The following is a 14,203-nucleotide window of genomic DNA, read 5'->3' as shown; positions in this document are numbered from 1 at the left end:
AGCTTTGCGCCTTTCCTGGAACTCGCTTTGGAGATCAGGCTGGCCTCGCACTCACAGAGATCTGCCTGCCTCTGCCTCCTGAGTGCTGGGATTAAAGGCGTGCGCCACCAATGCCTGCCGAGAATATGTTTTGAACATGACTGACAGTGTCTTAGCTCTATATCAGTGGTCACAGTTTCTGTCCCATGTCATTTTCCTTCCAGTTTATAAGGTTGTCAGTCATATAGTCCCAGTCACTAGAATCACATGGATTCCCTTCTGTGACTGCCTGTGGTGGTATTGTGTTCCCCAAAATATTGTGCACCCTCATAAACTTATCTGAGGTCAGAGAACAGATCAGCCACTAGATACAGAGGCTAGAAAATGGTGGCACACACATGTTTAATCCTAGCATTCCAGAGGCAGAGATCTACCTGGATCTCTGTGTGTTCAAGGATACAGCCAAGCTTGGTGACTCATGCCTTTAATCCCAGAAAGTGAACCTTTAATCCCAGGGAGTGATGGCAGAAAGCAGAAAGGTATATAAGGCGTGAGGACCAGAAACTAGAAGCTTTTGGCCTGGTTAAGCATTCAGGCTTTCGAGAAGCAGTTCAGCTGAGATTCATTTGGATAAGGACTCAGAGGAAACAGGATCATCTGAGGAATTGGCGAGGTGAGGTGGCTGTGGCTTGTTCTGCTTCTCTGATCTTCCAGTATTCACCCCAATACCTGGCTCTGGATTTGTTTTTATTAATAAGACCTGTTAAGATTCATGCTACAACCGCCCCCACACTTCTCCCAACCAAACTGTGAATTCTCTGCTGCTACCCTCTGCAGTGGCCAAAGACCTCTAACAGTCTCTCTCATACCACCATATCAGCCTACCCTAAGTGGTATTCTGAGTGGCCTAGCGCCTTGAAGATGATGCCTTGTTTACAGTATAGCGCCTACTCCAATTTCCTTCTTGGTCCTCTTGCCTCTCTCCCTAGACATCTTCTGCTTCTTAGTCACCTTTATAGGGCTAGTACCTGAAGGAGTTGAAAGCATGTGCTTTTGTTTTGTGCCAGGGGTAGGGTCAGGGCTGGAGAAGCGGCACTTTCTGTTCTGGCAGAGACCTGGGTTCAGCTCCCAGCTGATGTGGCCTCACAACTGACTATGACTCCAATGCCAAGGGATCCAACATCCTCTCCCAGCAGTGTGAGTACCAGGCACACACACAGTATACGTACATACGTGCAAGCAAAACACTCATATACATAAGATCAAAATAAATTAATCTTTTTTTGTTTGTTTGTTTTTTTGAGACAGGGTTTCTCCGTGTAGCTTTGCGCCTTTCCTGGAACTCACTCTATAGCTCAGGCTGGCCTCGAACTCACAGAGATCCACCTTGCCTCTGCCTCCCAAGTGCTGGGATTACAGGAGTGCACTACCACCGCCCGGCTAGTCTTTTTTTTTTTTTAGGTGTGTCCAGTATGGTGGTACATGCCCTAAATCCCAGCACTTGGGAGGCAGAGGCTGGTGGATCTCTGAGTTCGAGGCCAGCCTGGTATACAAAGTGAGAGTTCCAGGACAGCCAGGGCTGTTACACAGAGAAACTCTGCCTTTTTTTTTTTTTTTTGGTTTTTCGAGACAGAGTTTCTCTGTGTAGCTTTGGAGCCTGTCCTGGACTTGCTCTGTAGACCAGGCTGGCCTCGAACTCACAGAGATCTACCTGCGTCTGCCTCCCAAGTGCTGTATGGAGGTCTGCTAAAGACTGGCAGGGTGGGCCTGGAACTCCTCAGTGCTCCTGGTCCCTCCCCAGTACCTTTGCAGGAGGATGGTCAATGGCCAGCAGAAAGGAACGTCAGAGATGTCAGCAGTGGGGCCAGGTTAAGATGTCCTCGTGACATCACAGCTACTTAGAGATGCTCTCAGCAGTCAGTTGTACCCTGCCCCCATACCTGGACAGAGGTCCCAGAGGTAGAAGTGGGGGTGCCCCCTTTCCAGACACTGGTGTGTCACTGTGTCCCATTGTAGAGTTCCTTGTTTATTGGTGTGTGTGTGTGTGTGTGTGTGTGTGTGTGTGTGTGTGTGTGTGTGTGATGTAACCCAGGATGACCTAGAACTCTTGACCCTCCTGCCTCCACTTCGCAAGTGCTGGGGTCACAGGTGTGCACCCACACTAGGCTTAGTGTGGAGCGCTTAATCCCCGGAACCTGGTAAAGCTTGATTAAGAGTAGGAAACGGAAAGAACCACGTTATCACATAGGGAACAACCTAAAGTTTAGTGCTGAGGTCTCCAAGACTGCAGTCAGAGTCCTGGGAACAAAGGTGGCCAGTAGGGGGTAGTGGCCGGAAGCCACCGCTAGAGTCCTGCCCACTTCCTCTCCATCCAGTGTCTCCAGAGGGAAAAGACAGCCGCTCTCTGAAGGGTAGCTGATGCCTGCGTCCAAATCCTGACCTCAAGATTCTTTTGGAAAATGAGCATAGCCAGACACCTACCTTTTGGGGTTGCTACTACGGCTAAAAGAAGCACCACATTTTAAAGGAGCCGCAAAGCGGCAAAACCAATTTCCCAGTAAGTAGCAGGTTGCGTCGGTTTGGGCTGCGGGCATCCCGGATGGAGGCACCTTGCAGCAGAGCGGCGGCTTTATTCTCAACGAGTTTAAAAAAAAAAAAAAAAAAAAAAAAGGAGGCGTGTGGACTGAGGGACAGAACAGGGCTAAGTGGGTCTCTCCCCTCCACCCGGGAACCCAGACAAGGCCCCTAGCAGAGGTGAGGCGTCCAGGGCCCTGGCACCCAAGACTGGCAGAGGTTTGGCTTTCAATCGTCCACCTGTATCTCTTCATCTGATAAGTGGGGCTCAGAATCAGGCCCTGTAGGGCCAGGGTCAGGGCTTGAAGCGCTGTCTGGAAGTGCCAGGTGGCACAGTACTCCCGGAGACAACGCACATAGGGAGGCCACGTCCGCGCGCATCTCCTCCACATCCCGCTTGAGCTTGGCGCGACGATTCTGGAACCAAGTGACCACTTGCGCATTGGCCAGGCCCAGCCGCGCAGCCAGCCCGTCGCGCTCCGACGGTGCCAAGTACTTCTGGAAGACGAATCGCCGCTCCAGCTCCAGCACCTGCTGTGCAGTGAACGCTGTCCGAGACTTGCGGCGTCTCCGGACACCAGCGCCAGGACCCGGCGGCGCCTCTGGGGCGACTCTGCCTGCACGGATGGGACGGAAATGTCAGTCTCCAGCTTTGGAGGAGCTGTGGTCTGGGTGGAAAAGCTAGGGTCGCAGGGCTCAAGCAGGTGTGGGGGAGGACCAGCACCAAGATCCCTATACACCGGGTCAGGCCAGGGATTCGAAGAGCTGCAGGCCTCTGGAAGAGGTGAGATGTGGTTGCTCATGCAGGGGAGTGGGTGGGACTGGCCAGAGGAGATCTGGTGTAGGGGTCAAGGCCGTTTGGAGAAGATCCTCTGACGCCTTTTGGAGCTCCAAGTTGCGCGTGGTAGTAGGTTAGAGGCTAGATTGAGGTCGGGTGACCTACCGGGCCTGGTGGCCATAAAAGCCCTATGTTTATACGTCCTTAAAAACACCAGTTCCCTCTCCAGGGAGCCAAAAAAGGGATACAGTGGGAGCATAGGGAGGAAAGGGAGGTAGAGAGAGGCGGTTTCTGTGACCAACGCAGCTGCAAGGAGCTTCTTGGACAAGGCTCTAGAAGTGACCGGCTGGGGCTGGGGCTGGCACTGGGGCTGGCACTGGGGCTGGGTGGTCGAGAGGTCTCTGGAGCTTTCTGCCTCGTCCTAGCCCTGCCTCACTTGTTTCTTGCCTACGGCTCAAGCCTTTTGTCTCCTCCGCGGCCTTTCTCGGTCGCGATTGTCCCGCGTACAGCGAACGCACCAGCCCAGCGAACGCACCAGCCCAGCCGGTCCCCTCGATTCTTTCTAGCCTGGCGATACCCCGCGGCGCTGGCGACCCCCTCGAGCTGCTGCAAGGTCTCGGAACTAAGGCTGGAGATTTGCAGGGCCCGAGATGCAACGCCTGACACCTGGACAGAGGGCAGGACTTGGTAAAAATGACCGGCCGGGGTTGGACAAAACTTTGTGACGGGGGGGGGGGGGTGAGGTGGGGGAGACAGAGACAGCAACAGAGACACAGAGAGGGAGAGAGAACTAAATTCAAGTGCGCGACTTTGCAGGCGTTGTACCTTCAGAAGGCTGCAGAGCGCGCGGGTCACGGCCCAGGAACATTTTACTAGTCAGCTCCTCCAGCGCGTACAGTGGTGACGCGGGATCAGGACTGGCCTCGGGAATCTGTGGCGCAGAAGGTGCTCGGGGAACCATGCTGGGGCCTAGGATGTCTGCGATGCTGAAGGGTGTCCGGCGCTGGCGTCCAGAGTTCATGGCAAACCGGGTTGTAACGGTCCCGCCTCCCGCTGCTCTTGGTTCCACAACCTCCTCGGCCCCCAGCGCTCAGCTTCCGATCTGGGCCCCCTGCCTCGGATCCGCCCCCTAGAGCTGGGTTGGAGTCCCATGTCCCCTCCTTCTGCACCCCCACCTCCTTCCAAGGGCTGTGGTGAGTCTGGAGCCCGTAGGTGTCCTGGCAACCTTAGTTCTTCTGTTTCTTGGAGAGAAGCCGGTGGCTTCTGGCTTTGAGGTATAGCTCTGTGCACATTCAAACTGGGCTCTCTTCACTGGATTCTGCTGGCTGCTTGGCTCCCCGCATACGCTCTGGCTCATAAACTCCCGGGCAATAAAATTGCTTTCCCTGGCCCCAAGGGCTGGGGATTTGCAGAGTACTTAGAAACAGGATTCAAGGCTGATTATGTTAGGATCCTGGGCCTTAGCTAGGAACTCAGTATCCTAATCTTCCCCACCCAACCCCAGAAAATGGTCTTAAAGAGAACATGGCGGCTGGAAATGGTTGGTACAGTGTGTGTGTGGGTTGGAGGGTGGAGGGTGGGGTGGTCCGGGATCAAGATTTGGGAGAGCCTGGCCTAGTGGAAGACTGTCATGAAAAGATACCACAAGGAATGGGGCAGGTGAGTCTGCCATGCTGGAGCCTAGAGGTCCCAGTAAGTTAAAACATACCAAGGACTGGTCTCCATAGAGAACCTGCTCTTCTTCTTGGCTTACCAGTGGGTCTGCCTGTCATTTTATTAAGCTCTTATGTTTCAGGTGTGGTGTCCCTGTGGGGTCACTCTCCAGGGAAGACCCAGCCAGATCATGAAGCAGGCAGTACTGGCAACTTGGACGCCAACTCTGAGGTTGTCTTTGGTATTCTGTCCCCTTCTCCCCACATTTATTATCACCTGAGTTAGCACTCCACGATCACCTTGAGTTGAAATAAGGCAGCTCTGTGGCAACGAAGCTGGGTTAGTGAGGCTGGACGGGCCTGGGTTCTCTTTCTACTATATCCGCCTCAAGTAGCTGAAGGCTTCACAGCTTATAGCCATAGAGACTCAGCTGCTCCCAAAGGGCACGCCAATGTTCTTTTTAAGTTATTTATTATTATTACTATTATTGAGTTAGGATCTCACTGTGTAGCCCTGGCTGTCCTGAAGCTTACTATATAGACTAGGCTGGTCTCAAACTTCTCTGGGACTAAAGGTGTGTGCCACCACACATGGCTTTTAGTTTTAATTTTAATTAATTTATTTATGATTGAGCTAGGGTCTGTCTCACTATGTAGCCCAGGCTCTGCTCAAACTCAAAGCAATCCTCCTGGCTCAGTCTTCTGGGGAGTGAGCCACTGTGCTGAGCCAGAACTAGTATTCTATTTGTTTGTTTTGTTGACAGTTAAATGAAAAACCAGAGCAGTCCCTCCATCCCCTGGACTGTCCCCATGTCCCCTTTCCTGTAGTCCTCTGCAGCTCCGTATTATTAGGTGTCCACTTTTCTATTCCCTGGGGCAAGTGTAACTTAGAGTTGGGGTGCCCCAGATAGGACTTAGGAGATTCTGAGAACCCAGGCCAAAAGTTCCTTGACAATAGGCCACTTCCCTTGATAGTAGGAGGGGTGTCTTTCCAATAAAGGGTTCCCTCTGGTGGCACCCTCAGACTTCAGGCGTCCAGCTCCTCCTGGAAGCCTGGGGGATGCTCCTGAAGCTCAGTGAGCCACTGCAGGGTCAGAGGGCAGAGCTGGGCCACGATGGAAAGCTGAGCTGCTTCAGAACCTTGTTAATTGGTTATTAATGGAGGGGGTAGGGAGGGCAGTAGAGAGCCTCTGCTGCAGGCCTCAGTCCTCAGCACAATCCTTGTGGTTTCACTTAATCTGCAATTAAAGCAGGTCCCAGGAGGCAGAAGGAACTGCCCTACCGCATCCCAGACCTGTCACCCAAAAGACACTGCAACCTCTCCTCACATATCCATTATGTGGCTTTTATGTCCTTTTTACCTCTGCTCTCAATTACTCCTGTGTGTGTGTGAGGAGTGTGGGGCTCTCCTGAGGGGCTTTGCCTTCCTCTCCGTCCACCTCGACTGCCTATGGCCTCCCACCAGCAGATGGGCTCCAGGAACGGATGGGATGCTCCTCAGACACAAGTTTGGGGGAGAAAGAGAAGCGGAGAGGTTAAAGGGAAGGTGTCCCAACATCAGAGACCAGGGACATCCCAGTGCCTAGGGACTAGTGCAGACTATCCTGGGGCCATTGAGGGGGGTTTCTCCTGGCTAAGCATCTGGAACATGAGCTGGGAGAAACCAGATCCACAGAGGGGGACCGGAGGAGGGTGAGTGATTAATGAGGGCTAGTAAGAGATTAGACCTGAGTTCTGGGCTTGAGGGGAGTGCTTAGCCAGAGCTACATAGTGAGACCCTGTCTCAACAACAGTATTTTTAGAGGCTGGGGATATAGGTCAGTTGGTAGAGGACTTGCCTAGCACACACACGAAAAGGAAAAGGAAGAAAAACCAAGCAAGGTGTGTGGGAGAGGTCCCTCTATCTCTGGGTTGTTTTCTTTTCTTTTCTTTTTTTTCTTTTTTTTTTTTTTTTTTTTTTTTTTTTTTTTTGAGACAGGGTTTCTCTGTGTAGCTTTGTGTCTTTCCTGGAACTCACCCTGTAGCCCAGGCTGGTCTCGAACTCACAGAGATCCGCCTGCCTCTGCCTCCCAAGTGCTGGGATTAAAGGCGTGCCCCACCACTGCCCGGCTCTGGGTTGTTTTCTTTTGGGGGCTAGAGTTAAAACAAGGTCTTTCATACAGCCCAGGGTGGCCTAGAACTCACAGAAATCCTCTTGCCTCAACCTCTTAGCCACTTGCACTCAGCTTGGGGCAATTTTCTTTTTCAGGTTGTGTATCTAAGTGGTAACCAGATCCATTGGGTTCTGGAGTTGAGTTCCATTGGGTTCTACACACACACACACCCCTGGCCTCCCGGAGGATTGTTGTGATATCCCAATATGAGATGCGAATGACCTCGGTGTCAAGGTGGGAAAAGCAGCTACTGGAGATGCACTTCGCTGACAGGATGAAGGTTGCCGCAACCACCGACCATCAACCAGACCATCGTTCCAGCCAGACTCAAATCTTAGCACCTTAGCTGTCCTGAGCCTCAAAGCAAAGGCCGTATCTCCAGGCGTGGGTGCTCAGGACTCCTGAGCTAGGACCCCCTAGTCTTCAGGCTGGACTTAATTAAAACAAAACAAAACAAAAACATTTATTTAGCATGCGGGGGCGGGTGGAGGAGGGGCACAAGATTCACGGATACAAGCACTCTGACGTTTTAAATTTTATTTAAAAACATTATGCTGCCGGACGGTGATGGTGGCGCATGCCTTTAATCCCAGCACTCGGGAGGCGGATCTCTGTGAGTTCGAGGCCAGCCTGGTCTACAGAGCGAGATTCAGGAAAGGCACCAAAACTACAGAGAGAGAAACCCTGTCTCAAAAGACCAAAAAAAAAAAAAAATTTTTTTTTATACTTTGTATTTTGGTCATATTCAACCCCAATTCCTCTGATTTCTTTTTGTTGCTGAGCTGCTGCAAAAGCACCTTCACAGAATTCGGGGCGGGGAGGGGGGAGTGGGGTGGGGTGGGAGATCACACACACACACACACACACACACACACACACACACACACACACACACACGGACTGCAGTCTACCTCCCACAGTGCTGTGCTTGGCAGCCCTCCTCCTTGCTGCTGCCCATCCCTCCCTCCATAAGAAACTCGCACTGGCAGCAAACCCTTGAGAACACCCAGGGTGCCGTATGCTTGCGGACTTTAGATTCGGAAGGTAGTAGGGGAAACACTATCGGGGATATTTAACCCAACACGAGCTGCTGTTGAGGTCATCTTCTGGGAACAGCTGTTCTGCATGGGGGAGGGGTCCCTGGAGGAGGTGAGGCTGCTGTCCACCCCTCCCCACCCAGACCCCCATCATCTGCCTCAAACACAAAAGCACTTTTTATTGTTGGAGATGGCTCACTTTGTACTCCATCCAGGCTAGCGTAGAACTCTTGGTAATGCTCCTGCCTCAGCTTCCCCAATGTTGGAATTTATAAACAAAGTCACTTGGCTTAGCTCATCTTTGGCAATACTTTTGCCTTGGCCCTATATTCTCCATGTGTCCCAGGTGACTTGGTAAGGTTTCCAGACAATATAATGGAAGTGGAAAGGTTCCGGATGCAAGCTTAGGCTTTCTTAGCTCATGCGGCTTATATTCATTGCCAGCCTTCCAACCTCAGCTACATACCAAGACCTCCGGGAACTCCACAAATCACCCTTCAGGTCATCACGGTTTAGCTTTACAGTCAGAAACCCCCAAAACTTACAGTCTGCTCATTGGGGCTCATCCCAGATTGGACAGCAGCCTGAGGCTTTCTCCAGCATGTCCTGGGTGTGGCCTCGACCTGTTTTTTGTTGTTTTTGTTTTAGAATACAGGGTTTCTTTTAGTAGCTCTAGCTGTCCTGTAGACCAGGCTGGGCTCAAACCTGCCTCTGCCTCCTGAGTGTTGGGACTAAAGGTGAATCACCTATGCTTGCTTGCTTGTTTTTGCATTTTTTCTTCCTTTGGGTGGGGAGGATACTGACTCTCCTACATAGCTATCCATAGAACCAGCCAGGACACTGGCTGGGATTATTGCCAGAGCCCAGCATGTACACTGGCCTTTTAGAGACAAGCTATGCCCTCACCTGACCACACCCCTCTTCTGTGAAGCTCCTTTTCCCCCACTTAAAGCTCCTTCGGTGTCTCATACCTGGGCTCCCTCTCAACTCCCCTTCCCCATCTCAGCGTCATTGACTCCCCATCCTAAGGCTAGCTTCCTCTGTAGACAGCTGTCCTGGGCTCAGATCTGCCCACTAGAAGCCATTTGTGGGGCCTTCTTTCTTGTCTCTATTTCCCGGGCTACAAAACAAGATGCAATTATTTGGACTTTTCCTTAAATATTACTCTTCCTCCTCTTCAGCTCTGTAGTGGCCACACATCCTCCTCTCTTGACACGATCTGTGACATTTCCACTGAGGCTGGGACCATATACTGCAGCCCACGAGGATGGCAAGAGCTGCCAGCTAGACAGCCTTCCCTCACCAAAGAGGCCAGGTTTCAGTTCGCCGAGGCCTCTACCCCTCTCCTTGGGCAAGTCACTGAAGACATCTGGTAGATGGAGGAGCCCCTTCCTGCCAGTGAGAGCTGGGAGACTGCTGAGGAACCAGGGTACAGGCCAAAGCTTGAGTGTGCAGTGAGTGGCTAAGAAGGAAGGTGAGAATGCTTTTTAAAAGCTTTTATTTCAAAAAATAAAGACACAGTTAATTTCACATAAATATCTGGGGAGGGTGGGGAGGGGGTGGAAGCAGGACAGGCCCTACCTCCTCTTCTCTTTCACACTGTATTGTAAAAGCAAAGGGGATGGCTATGGAGAGAGAGAAGAGAACAACGTGAGGGCGCTGCGCTAGCATCTGCAGGGCTCTCAGCCCACCGCACCTGGCTTACCTTGCCGAACCATCGCGACAGCCATAGCTGCTTCATTGTCATGTGATCAGGGAGAACCTCATTGTCAAAAAGGAGCTGTACCTAAGAGGGAGATGGGGCAGGGAAGAGTTCTCGGTAGGACTAGGCAGACACTTTCCCCTGGAGTCTGTCCCTAGTGTGTTCACGGATGGACGGATGCTTGTATGTACACTGGGTGTGTTTATGTCTGAGGAGGCCAGAGAACAACTCTGGGGATTTTTCCTCAGGCTCCATCCACCTTTTTTCTTTTCTGAGACAGATTCTCTCACTGGCCCGGAACTCATCAAGTAGGGCAGGCTAGCCCCAGCCCCAGTGCTGGGACTACAAGTACTACCTCACTAGGTTGATTTTGTTTTAGGTCTGGGGATTGAACTCTGGTCCTGGTGCTTACAAGGACTTTACCACTAGGCTGTCTCACCAGACCGCTCTCCAGCTTTTTTTTTTTTTTTTTTTTTTTTCATTTCTGAAGATAAGGTCTTACTCTGGACTCCAGACTGGCCTGGAATTCACTATATAGCTTGGGCTAACCTTGAACTTGAAGTAATCTTCCTGTCTCAGCTTCCTTCCAGGCACAAGCTACCATGCCAGACTTGTCCCTCCCTTTCAACATCTTGTTCTCCAAATCACACAGTGGGTCTACTTACATGTTGTGGATTTAGCATTAGGCGGTGACACAGAACCCTTCGGAGATGGCGAACCTCAGCTCTAACAGAGCATCGGACATATTTGTTCTAGGAGCAGGGAAGGGAGGAGGAGGACAGGTGTGTGAGGAAAGGGTTGCTGGGAGTTCTCTTCAAAGAGGCCTCCCACCTCAGCCCCTCTCACCTGAAGGACATTTTTATTCTTGTCTTTGCCAGAACTGGATGGAAACAGAAACAAGTTAGAGGATCCTAGTTTTCCTCTCTCCCACCTAGATCCATAGACAGCTTCCATCAAGGGGACTGACACTCCCGAACCCCTCCGCCTTTCCCCACGTCCCTCAGCTGATTCTGGGTCACCAATATTATCACTCCATGCAACCTCTGCCCCTCACCTCAGCCGCTCCAGGCATAGGCTCAGCTGCTCATCATAGCGATAATAGTGGGCTTTGGAGTGGTCAAAACTGCTGAAAGGGAGGCCAAGGTTGCTCAGGGCTGGCTCTGAGAAAAAGTAGACATCGAGGAGGCTGGTACAGGCTCCAAACCCCCTTTCCCCCAGAGAGCAAAATTGGGCAGAAGAAATGCTCTGAAGGCTTTACTTGACCCCCCCCCCCCCCCCAAATGACCACCCAGGACATACCTTCCCCGCTGGGCTGGGTGACTCTGTCCAAACCTCGGGACTGATAGAATTCCCGAATCCGTTTCTCTTCACCTAGGAAGGGGTGAAGGGCGGCCATATTAATTCTCTTTGTCCTGGCTGTTGACCTCTTTATCTAGATGATTCCCAACACCACTGTGGTTCACGTCAAGCTGCCACCCAGCACTGGAGTCAGGAGGCCCCACAAACACAAGGTGGCCACTCACTGTCTTGCAAGCCTGGTACGAGCTTATACACTATGTCCTGCATGACCCGATCCAGCTTGAGGTTGAGCAGCGGCTGCGTCTCGTGGATCTTGATGTTGCACATGGGGCAGTACTTGCTGGTCTGCAGGTACTTGACAATACAGCTTTTGCAGACTGTTAAGAGGAGAAACGCAAGCCGCTCAGGCCCTCTGGGAACCCGACACACGGGGCGAGTGGCACAGACAGCCCCAAAGAGGCTTGCGGGCAGCTTGGTGAGGGCAGGGCAGGATCCGGGACACTCACAGGTGTGGAGACACTCTGTGATGGTGGTGGCGTCCACGAAGTAGCCGGCGCACAGGCAGCAAACGATGTGCTCGTTCAGGTCTTTGATCTTCACTCGGACCTCCTCCTGTGGACACACCCTCCTCGGTCACTGCTCACTCGTCTCGCAAGCCCTGCCCACGTCACCTCTGCACTTCCCAGCTCCAGAGCAGTTCCTGTCACTGGACTCGGCCCGAGGAAGTGGGGGTAAGGGGGGAGATGCGCTCCCCCTCCGCCCAGCAGAGGGCTCCGCGCACAGCGGGTGCTCTCTTCTCGGGGACTCGCCTGGCCCTCCTCCTTTCCCTAGGGAGACCGAACGCCGTCAATGACACAACGCGCAAGCGTCCCAGTCCAGCGTTTGGCAGCCCTGTCGGAATCGCGCGTGCGTACCACGCACCCCCAATGCTGCGCAGGCGCACTGGGCGCCCGTCCCGCCACCGCCCGTCCTCTCGCCCGCTTGGGTTCGCACAGCTAACGGGCCCCAGAAGTCAACCCGCCGCCCCTGCACCTCGTTCCGTAGCGGGTCCATCTTGTACACTGACTGGAGCTGGTTCCGAAGCCTCATCGCGATCGCAATCTGGCCCCCCTGAGGAGACGCCATCTTAAAGGCTGATCCCAGCCCGCCACTTCCGGTACCGCCTGCGGGGCGGGACTTGTCTCATGGCAACGAGGGCCTCAAATTCTCCCGATTGGCTAGCCTTCCGGCACACCCCGCCCTCACCCCGTCTCTCTCTCTCTCTCCCCGTGTGCTCACCTGAGCCCGCTGGCCCCCCCTCCCCGTGGTCATTAGGGAGTGGGGGGCCGTGGAGCAGGGTCCCGGGGTTGCACGCCCCCCACGGGCGTCCGTCCTTCCGACCGCACGCTCCGGACCTCTGGACCAACTTCAGGAGCTTGTGATGGATAGATCGCCTGTGCCCTCCGAGGCCGGGCGATCGCCGCCCGCTGCTGCCCGGGAGAGTGGGCGTCCCGGGACGCGACCTGGCCTCAGACCCGGGGTCCTCACCCTGCAGTGCGACCCTGCCGGGCTGCGGCGCCCGCGCTGCGGAACTACGTCCGGGTGGCGGGCCTTCTCCCCGCTCGGCCGCGGGAGTTTCTCCCGGCTTCGCCAAGTCTCGGAGAGGGTGCCTTGGGCGGGGTGGCGAGGGAGAGACCCTGCGGGAACGTGGCACTCTTACCCCCCACTCTCTCCCTGCTGCCGGGGGTGGGGGGATAGGCCCTGGTTAATGATGATGATTTAATCATCGGCGCCTGCGGAGGCCTGGGATAGACTAATGCAGAGCAGATGCCGAAGGAGGAGGGGACGACTGACCGCGAAGATACTGGGGCAGCGAGTGCCTGCAGTAGCCTAGGCCCAGGCCCGCACTGGGGCGGACGCAGGGGTCCCCAGGGCTGCTACACTGTCATCGCTGGGTTCTTACCACGAAATTAATTGTTGTTGTTGTTGTACTCTGAAGCGTTATTAGCACCGAGTACAATTGGAGATTGGAGCCAGAGGGGAGCTACCGCCTGGACATTGAAAGTGTGATGGAAATGGGAAAGACAGGTAGTGTGGAGCGGGGAATGATGGAGAAAACAGAAGGTGTGGATTGGGAGTGGGAATAGAAGGAATGTGGCCAAAAAGGGTTGGGATGAATAGATTGATGGCAACAGGTACCTGACAGAAAGGTGTGTGTGTGTGTGTGTGTGTGTGTGTGTGTGTGTGTGTGTGTGTTACCCCACGAATGGAATAAGATGTCCTCTTCAGAATGGAGTACATAATCAGCAAGAAAGTGTTAACGACTTGTTAATCAACTAATTAAAGCTATGGTTTACCTCCCTGGGCCGAGCTGCGGGCATCACTACCCGGGCACTGCGGGTCCTGACAACTTTCTTCCTGTCCACCATTGCTCCCTCTTCAGTCCCTTCTTCCTTCAGCATGGAAGAGTGATTCTGACCACAGCTTAGACAGAATGCAGTGTTTCTGATGGATGTTTCTTATTTAGATTGTGGTCTTACTTTATGGGCATTTACATTTGTGGAGACCAATCGAGTATACTCTTAAAAACCTGCAGTTTATTATAAGTTAGACCTCTAGGGGGCGGTGGCGCACGCCTTTAATCCCAGCACTCAGGAGGCACAGCCAGGTGGATCTCTGTGAGTTCAAGGCCGGCCTGGGCTACCAAGTGAGTTCCAGGACTGGCGCCAAGACTACACAGAGAAACCCTGTCTCAGAAACAAAACGAAACAAAAAATGGGCTGGAGAGATGGCTCAGCGGTTAAGAGTGCTTGGCTGTTCTTCCAGAGGACCCAGGTTCAATTCCCAGCACCCACATGACAACTCACAACTGTCTCTAACTCCAGTTCCAGGGCATCGGACAGCTTCATACCAACACATATAAAATAAAGTTAAATAAATTATAATAAGCCGAGCAGTGGTGGCACACGCCTTTAATCCCAGCACTCCAGAGGCAGAGGCAGGCAGATCTCTGTGAGTTCGAGGCCAGCCTGGACTACCAAGTGAGTTCC

The 14,203-nt window shown here is 53.2% G+C and overlaps 1 protein-coding gene and 2 long non-coding RNA genes across 5 annotated transcripts; 2 read left to right on the top strand and 1 right to left on the bottom strand.

The window, feature by feature from the left end:
* Positions 1 to 2,358: 2,358 nt before the first annotated feature.
* Positions 2,359 to 4,755, top strand: LOC118580517. 2 transcript variants are annotated; one of them, XR_004944541.1, is made up of 3 exons: positions 2,359 to 3,337; positions 3,791 to 4,018; positions 4,148 to 4,755. It is a non-coding gene; the product is annotated as an uncharacterized LOC118580517 (long non-coding RNA). The 2 variants fall into 2 exon arrangements; XR_004944540.1 differs by having other exon boundaries at positions 2,359 to 4,018.
* A 4,899-nt stretch (positions 4,756 to 9,654) lies between these two features.
* On the bottom strand, positions 9,655 to 12,341 carry Pcgf1 (polycomb group ring finger 1). Of its 2 annotated transcripts, XM_036182285.1 has the most exons (9): positions 12,207 to 12,341; positions 11,681 to 11,786; positions 11,399 to 11,551; positions 11,175 to 11,246; positions 10,930 to 11,035; positions 10,722 to 10,755; positions 10,541 to 10,627; positions 9,879 to 9,959; positions 9,655 to 9,798 (listed from the first exon to the last, which is right to left on the bottom strand). In XM_036182285.1, exons 1-9 carry the CDS (start codon positions 12,297 to 12,299, stop codon positions 9,751 to 9,753), a joined length of 780 nt encoding a protein of 259 aa, XP_036038178.1. In that variant the 5' UTR covers positions 12,300 to 12,341; the 3' UTR covers positions 9,655 to 9,750. The 2 variants fall into 2 exon arrangements, with proteins under 2 accessions (XP_036038178.1, XP_036038177.1); XM_036182284.1 differs by having other exon boundaries at positions 9,720 to 9,959.
* LOC118580518 lies at positions 11,661 to 13,513 on the top strand. Its single transcript, XR_004944542.1, has 2 exons — positions 11,661 to 12,330; positions 13,153 to 13,513. It is a non-coding gene; the product is annotated as an uncharacterized LOC118580518 (long non-coding RNA).
* Positions 13,514 to 14,203: the final 690 nt, after the last annotated feature.

The sequence above is a fragment of the Onychomys torridus genome, chromosome 3, assembly GCF_903995425.1.
Source record: "Onychomys torridus chromosome 3, mOncTor1.1, whole genome shotgun sequence".
Classification (NCBI taxonomy): domain Eukaryota; kingdom Metazoa; phylum Chordata; class Mammalia; order Rodentia; family Cricetidae; genus Onychomys; species Onychomys torridus.
Note: the sequence above shows the minus strand (reverse complement) of the source record. Positions and strands in the feature narration are given on the sequence as shown.

Excerpts from the sequence above, each read along its gene's own strand:
- Pcgf1 (XM_036182284.1), bottom strand. The coding sequence starts at position 12,299 with ATGGCGTCTCCTCAGGGGGGCCAGATTGCGATCGCGATGAGGCTTCGG. Across the intron at positions 11,787-12,206 it reads TGGACCCGCTACGGAACGAG|GAGGAGGTCCGAGTGAAGAT; the intron begins GTGCAGGGGCGG and ends GTGTGTCCACAG. Across the intron at positions 11,247-11,398 it reads CGTACCAGGCTTGCAAGACA|GTGAAGAGAAACGGATTCGG; the intron begins GTGAGTGGCCAC and ends ACCCCTTCCTAG.